Source organism: Chanos chanos, chromosome 1, assembly GCF_902362185.1.
Source record: "Chanos chanos chromosome 1, fChaCha1.1, whole genome shotgun sequence".
Lineage (NCBI taxonomy): Eukaryota > Metazoa > Chordata > Actinopteri > Gonorynchiformes > Chanidae > Chanos > Chanos chanos.
This window is the reverse complement of record NC_044495.1, coordinates 36,942,211-36,950,192: the sequence shown is the minus strand read 5'-3', so window position 1 is coordinate 36,950,192 and position 7,982 is coordinate 36,942,211. Positions and strand designations below refer to the sequence as shown.

The window sequence follows — 7,982 nt, the reverse complement described above, 5'->3', positions numbered from 1 at the left end:
CTTGCTTCATCCTGCGGTGTCTCTGCTTGGTGTGTTTTCCATGATCTTTTTCTTCCCTGGCCTTCCTCCTTCACTCTCTTTGGTAAGATGCTGCTGGAGTTGAACCAGGTCTCTGAGTCCTTTTCAGCCATGCCAGATGATGGAGTGTTTTGTTAAACCTCATGTGGCATGGTGCAACCATGGGCTTATCATTATTAAACCCTAAAAACAAGAAAAAAAACCCTTTTTAATCGCACCTTTTGGTTTCTGTAGTTATTGATAAATGGGGATTGCTGTCCCAATAAGGTTTCACCGGGTCACTGTCTGCTGATGTTTCCATGGTGACTTTAAAAAGGCAGAACATTTGTTTATTTGAATATGTATTTCACAAGACCCTCCCCTTTGTCACTGAAACCTTGTGATTGGTTGGTTCATATCTGTTTAGGTGGGCATGGATGGGTGCATTCATAATGGGCGAATAGAGTAACATCTAGGCCAGACAAATCAGTGCAAGAGGCTGTAATAAACTTAATGTGAAGAGCCGAAAACACCCAGTAATTCATCAGAATGTGGCGATGATGGTGATGATGATGATGGTGGTGATGATGATAATAATAACAATAATGACGATGATTTTAATCACAAAAATGTTTTTTTTTTTCTTTTGACACTTTCCCTGGTCACCAGTGGAATGAAATACCAATAGCTGAGCGTGAGTACAGCTAAAATTTGGTAAATGTAGATGGCAAATATAAATATATATATATTGTATGTATATTTATAAACTGCATATAAGCCTAAATCCAGACATGCAGATTCACACAGCTGAAAGGATGCCTTCTAATAAACCTTTTAAATCTGTTTACTGCTATATATTTTTAACTTTTATTTTGGAGATTTAAAAATTTCTATGCAAAAGCAAATGTATTTGTAAATAAATGTGTGTATATTTCTGAAATTATACTGTGTTGCCGACTTTTTTTTTTACATGGAGTTGAAAAAAATGAACTAAAAGGAGCAAACCCTGTAATGTTCATTGCTGATTTTATGATCACTGGGTTTATGATAAGAAAATGTATTAGAAAACTGCATTAAAAACATAGGGTCCGACTTGATAAAGTGATATCAGATTCAGCTTCAACAGGTATCAAATACTGTGACTAAAGTGTACATACAAACAATATATTATCATTAGGATTACTAATTACTCATTATTTTCTTCTTCTTCTTCTTCTTCTTCTTCTTCTTCTTCTTCTTCTGCTTCTTCTTCTTCTTCTTCTTCTTCTTCAAAGCACTAATAATAATAGTACTACTAATAGTACATAATGTATTCTGTTAGGGTGAGGTCACACATATGACATTGTTCATGAAGCAAGGTGCTGACTGGACTGGTGTCTTACAGTTTAATTGACTGTAATTTCCAGTGCTTATAAACAGACAGTAATTATAAATATTTATACTTTATCAGGAAACGCTCACAGCCCTGAAGGACAAAATCATGAAATAATGGACCATGCACATGCTTTGTTAATTGATAATTTTCATGATCATTTCATAACCTCTGGCCCTATTTAAGTCACTGATTACATCATACACAAATGTTTGAAAGATGCCATTCAAATGGGAAAAGTTCCACTAAAAGAACAGATACCAATGTGACGTGAAATTGTTGTTTTAGTAGGCATTGAGACATGAATGGCATGTTTTGTCGGATGTTTGATGGACCTTTCACAAGGGCTATGTAACGGTTCTCAAACCTAATGGATTAAGTTGCCCCATTTCCCCAGGCAATCTTGAATTATGCCTCTAAATTCTTCAGTTTTTCATAGGAAGGTTCTTTACCTCAGCGTAGCATATTGCCTGGACTGTAACATTGTAATTATGCAATATACAATATACAAAACATAGGATGATTGTAACAATTGTGTTATAACAATTGTAACATTGTAAACATGTATCATTTCCTATAAACCAGTGTGTAATTCAGATACTGTGGTCTGACCGATAAAAATGACTCCTTGGTTAGCCCTGAGTGTCTAAAAGGATAGAGGCTGACGAAATAGATTGTGGTTAAAATACTGTGTGTCAACTGGAAACAGAATTGGAGGGCTGTAAGACCCAGGGCAGCAGGTAGGGCTGCATTGCTCCACGCCCTAGAGAGGCGGGGGGAGGCAGAAGTTCTGCTGCATTCTCGACATCTAAGATTTAACCATCTGTGGAGACAAAACAGAGAGTGTGTGTTTGTAAGGGGGGGAAAGTGTTTTCATAGGGTCTAGTTACACTCCTTGTTTTCAGACAGCACGCTGGAGGGGTGTGGTACGACGACCAGGAAAAGAAGCCCCCCCAGAAAGGTCCCTGTCCCGAAAGGTATAGTAACACAGTCCCTTTCTCTCTCTCTCTCTCTGTATATATATATCCCTTCCTCTTACTCCCCCTTTTTCTTTCTCTTTCTTTCTCTTTCTCTTTCTCTCTCTCTCTCACTCTCTCTCTCTCTCACTCTCTCCCCTTTCTTTCCCACCCCCTTCCTTCATGTGTCTGCAGAGCACAATAGCAGTTCTTTCCTCTGTGTTAGAGAAACACACAGTTAGAAAAAAAGATGGCTCCTCCATTTATTGACTATGGTAAACAAATGTTTCACAAAAATCCTGCGGCATGTTCCGTGTCTGCGGTCAAACAGCTACAGTTTCAAACAGACTTAATTCTCATGGATTTTTGAACTATACTGTATGGCTTTCACTTCCTGTGCACTGTAGTAGTGGAGGTAAACTGGGTGTGTTTAACATGTCTGCTGCAGGTGACAGTTACAGCATATGTGGGTTTGGTGAGTTTCTGATTTGAATAGGAGGTATTTGGCTTTTCCAAGAATTTGATTTTCAGCTAAAAATGTGCATAAGACATTGCACAACCCGGAAGCTCCTAATGGTCTGTACTGATTGGAAATTTCTTTTCACCCATTATCTTTGGGGTCACACATATCACGTTTATAGTTCAGCTTCCTCATATTCCATCTTTGTGTGAGTGAATGAGTGAGTTAATAGTGTAATCATTCTCCTTGGTTTCCTGAACAGAGTGGGGTTTTTTTTGTCCTCTGATTCTCTCTCCTGCACTGTGTAACTTCCTTTTCTATCTCCACTGTTTATATAGTTCTTATGACAACGTCTCTTCTATTCTGGCCTTCCTCCAATGTTTAAACTGCAATATGTTTTGCTAATTTATGCAAAACTCACTATCCTCGTGTCCTGAAACTGCACCTTATCTGTGTAACCATGCCGACTAATAACGGACAATTACTCAGTTCCTGCATGAAAGCAATGAAGCAGTACAGAGAAAACAGATAGCAGTGAGAAGACACGGCACATAGAGAAACTTGACCCTCATACAACTCGTTGGTTTTCTGCTGCTCCACAGGGACAATATGGAATCCTTCAAGGAGGAGAAACAGGGGTTATCGGCCCAGGTCTGGCCCACTGGACCTGGGTCCTGGACTCAGGTCAGCTGCCCCTGCTGCATGTCCAGCCAGGTGGAACCTCTGGTTCTGATCCAGCTGTCTGAGGAGATCCAGCCCGTCACCAAGAAATGGATCATGTCCCGGATCGCCGCAGTGGAGAAAGACGGAGGTAGGTGAACATGTTAGGGGTCAAAGATGAAAGGTTAAACGAGCCCCCTTTGTAGTTAAAGGTGAAGGGTGATAGGAATGTTAAAGACTGTTAAATCATGAATGTTAAATCAGCAAGTGGTTCGAGTGAGTAATTTAATTCATCATTTCACCCTCTTCATACACATTTGTCATTCCTCCTCTCTACTTCCTCTCTCTCTCTCTCTCTCTCTCTCTCTCTCTCTCTCTAGGGGCTCAGCTCTTAGCCCATCCAGGGGAGGATATGAGTTCAGACTTGATTGTGGTGTCAGCTCCACGCTGCACTCTGCTGAGGGCCACAGAAGACCTGGGCCTCTGTAAGCCATACAGGGACGGAAGCATGGCTGCCTTCTCCTACCAGGACCGCCACAGTTTCAGCAATATCGGTGAAAACACACACACACACACACAAACATGCACACACTCATACACACGCTCAGAATTCTAATGTCAGTGCTGGTTAGTTATGAAGCACAAAATTAAAGCACATTTAATCACCCTGTAGTACTTTTTTTTTTAAGATATGCAATATGGTTACAGTTACATTGCTCACCTGTGGGATGACTTCAACCAACACTAATATAATGAACATGCATAAACATATATGTATGTAGGCAAAACCTTATGCCTATCAAATGTCCCCATGAGATGTTACACTTAGCCTAGAGATCCTGGAACATTGTTTAAGTCTTTAATGAAATAGCCAAAAGAGATCTTTCTACTACTGAAGTTTTTTTTTTTGGTAAGCAGAGGGGAAGCACATCATTGTTCAGTCTACTCAATTACAGACTGAGCAGTGATTGTCCTCTCCACACCCAGGATCTCTCAGGTCTGAGGGTGTGTAATAGTAGTTTAATGGATGTCTCAGATCTGAGGGTATATGATGGTAGTTTAATGGATGTCTCAGATCTGAGGGTATGTGATGGTAGTTTAATGGATCTCTCAGGTCTGAGGGTATGTGATGGTAGTTTAATGGATCTCTCAGATCTGAGGGTATGTGATGGTAGTTTAATGGATCTCTCAGATCTGAGGGTGTGTAATAGTAGTTTAATGGATCTCTCAGATCTGAGGGTGTGTAATAGTAGTTTAATGGATCTCTCAGGTCTGAGGGTATGTGATGGTAGTTTAATGGATCTCTCAGATCTGAGGGTATGTGATGGTAGTTTAATGGATGTCTCAGATCTGAGGGTGTGTAGTGGTAGTTTAATGGATCTCTCAGATCTGAGGGTGTGTAATAGTAGTTTAATGGATCTCTCAGGTCTGAGGGTATGTGATGGTAGTTTAATGGATCTCTCAGATCTGAGGGTATGTGATGGTAGTTTAATGGATGTCTCAGATCTGAGGGTGTGTAGTGGTAGTTTAATGGATCTCTCAGATCTGAGGGTGTGTAATAGTAGTTTAATGGATCTCTCAGATCTGAGGGTGTGTAATAGTAGTTTAATGGATCTCTCAGGTCTGAGGGTATGTGATGGTAGTTTAATGGATCTCTCAGATCTGAGGGTATGTAATAGTAGTTTAATGGATCTCTCAGATCTGAGGGTATGTAATAGTAGTTTAATGGATCTCTCAGATCTGAGGGTGTATAATAGTAGCTTAATGGATCTCTCAGATCTGAGGGTGTGTAATGGTAGTTTAATGGATCTCTCAGATCTGAGGGTGTGTAGTGGTAGTTTAATGGATTTCTCAGGTCTGAGGGTATGTAGTGGTAGTTTAACGGGCAGCTGGCTCTTCCAGTTCCAGCCGTTTGTCGGCAGGCTAGATGAGTGATGGTAGTTTAGCTAAGAGTTATTCTCAGGAGTAAGTTGCAGAAAAACTCTGCACTCTTGTTTGTTATTGCACATGAGTAAAAAAACTATGTAACATACAGTAACTGATAATGCTGCTAATGCAGTTGTTTTCTGGGAGCTCTTCATCAATTAAAAAGTATAAAATTCTGTCTTTTCTTTTTTCATTTTCTTTTTTTTTAATTCATATGCAGAATTTCTTGGTTAATGGTGACATCTTATTGACATGTTTACAGGGACATTTGACACTTTCAATGTGATATTATCTTAACGCTATGGAATATATATTGAATTATACATTTGGGATACAGTAATAGATTATAGGTGGGGCTGAGGAACAGAAAATAGTCACAAGAGAAAAGAGACTCTAAATCACAAAGACATTTTTCAATATTTGCTGAACTTTAAGAGCACCGTGAGATGTGTCTGAAATCACCTGCAGGCATCTCCAGATACTACATACTGTTTAGAAAAAGTGACAGCTTCTAGCCACTGTATTACTCAGTACTTCCTCACACATGCAGAGTACAGCGAATGCTGTGGAGGGAAACTAAATGGCACGTCAACATCAAAAATAGTGTACAATTGTTTAATCTATTAGACCACATTAACAGTTATGTAGATTGGGGTGATCATGATTCACAGCTGGGGAATGTTTCATACAGTGGTGATTTTAGTCATTTGACATTTGAGTTATGGCTTGAGCGATGAATTTGGCTGATGACTGACCCTCCAGATGACATGCAGCAGTTCCTGACCCTAGCGGAGCGGCAGTACATAGTCAAGTATGAATTGGAGTCTCTCAGGGCCTTGGAAGACCAACGTATCCCAGGAGTCCCTGAGCCTCAGTGTAACCTCAAAGCCAGGGAGAATATCTGTGAGTGTCTCTATTTGTGCATGTGAGGGAGGAAAAGAGGAAAAGAGAGAGTGAGAGCGAGAGAGAGAGAGAGAGAGAGAGAGAGAGAGAGAGAGAGAGAGAGAGAGAGAGTCTGTGATGTGTACCGTGCATGTGTTTTACCTGTATATGTGCTGTCGTCTGTAAATATGTGTGGTGTTTGTGGATTTGACTATAAATAATTGTGTGTGTGTGTGTGTGTGTGTGTCTTTGTTGGTGAGTGACCACAGTTTCCCTTCTCCTTAAACTGCTTAGTCATTCTCCTGAACAGCTGAGTTCTTGTCCCTCTGCTGTCTTTAATAGCTCTCATCACGTCACTGCCTCCCTCCCTCGCTCTCACTCTTTTGGTCTCTCTCTCTCACTCTCTCTCTCTCTCTCTCTCTCTTTCTCTCTCTCTCTCTCCTCTCACCCACTCCCTCACTCACTGTTATGGCAGTACTGTTATATTTTGCAAATGCACAGTCCTTTCTCTCCACCCAGAGCCTAATATGGTCATCTCTCTCTCTCTCTCTCTCTCTCTCTCTCTCTCTCCCTCTCGCTCTCTCTCTCTCTCCCTTTCTCAGTCCAGAAGCTGGAAAAGGCAGGAGTAATACAGAATGTTTTTCCCCTTCATGACCAGAAGAGGCTGCGGGATCTGGGACGAGAGTGGTACTCTAAGAGAAAACTCTGGGGCCAGCCTCTGGGTGAGCACAAATGCATACACACATGCACACAAACAAACACACACGCACACACACACACACACACACACACATGCACACAGACGAACACACACACAATGTTATACGTATGTAACATAGACATTAATAATCCCTGTGATAATGTTTACATGAACAGTTGAATCTTATATTTAAATCAGCCAGTAAGTGTTGAGTAAGATTAGGACTCCATGAAATCAAGTCCCTTTGGATTTAATACCTTCTTCTCTGTAAAGCCACTCACAGGTATTTTACTAGCCCCATGTCAAACACAAGTTTAGTTACATTTTTAGTAGGCTCAACAATCCTTACAGAACTACTCCATAAAGAAGAATGTTAACTGTTTACTAACATGAAATCACACCCCTGCGACACCCACAATTAACTTTTCTCTCTCTCTCCCTCTGAGAGAATACCAGGTTCCTATAAACTGTCCTTGTATTAAGGGCACCTGCCATTTAAATACTAACTTTGAGTAGATGTATATTCCAATAATATTGATAATACATATATTATAGATACAGATATTATAGATATTCTAAGACTTTGTCAATACATATGTATTATTTGTCAGGCTCATGTCACAACCTACCCTTAGACATTAGTATTACAGATCGACCTATTTACCTGTGAGTTTTTTCTAATGAATCACTCTGTACATGGGTGTTGTCTGATACTGGGTGTGGATCTGAAGTGGAAAGTGCTGGGTTAGGTGGAGGGTGGAGCTACACAAGGGCATGACTAGATGTCAGGAAGACCTGAGGTCGCTAGAAACTCGTTTTGGAATGTCACAAAACTGGCAAGCATACTCATTAAATGCTGCCCAGGAAAATAATCATGCAAAACAAACAAATAAATAACCAAAAAAAAAATGCTTTGCCTGGTTACACACTATCCCAGGATAGTGCACCACTTCTGGAAGGTGTGTATACAAAAGTCAAAATTTTCTAAAGCTTGACAACTCCTCTTATTTCATGTCAAATTTATGGTAA

General features: G+C 40.3%; 1 protein-coding gene across 1 annotated transcript in view; it reads left to right on the top strand.

The window, feature by feature from the left end:
* Positions 1-87: 87 nt before the first annotated feature.
* ano10b (anoctamin 10b) overlaps positions 88-7,982 on the top strand; it is a 12,097-nt gene continuing 4,202 nt past the window's right edge. Inside the window, exons 1-5 of the mRNA XM_030787464.1 lie at positions 88-108; positions 3,341-3,596; positions 3,826-3,999; positions 6,134-6,274; positions 6,856-6,975. Of these exons, the coding sequence (XP_030643324.1) occupies positions 88-108; positions 3,341-3,596; positions 3,826-3,999; positions 6,134-6,274; positions 6,856-6,975 (712 nt within the window). The remainder of the gene's footprint in view (positions 109-3,340; positions 3,597-3,825; positions 4,000-6,133; positions 6,275-6,855; positions 6,976-7,982) is intronic.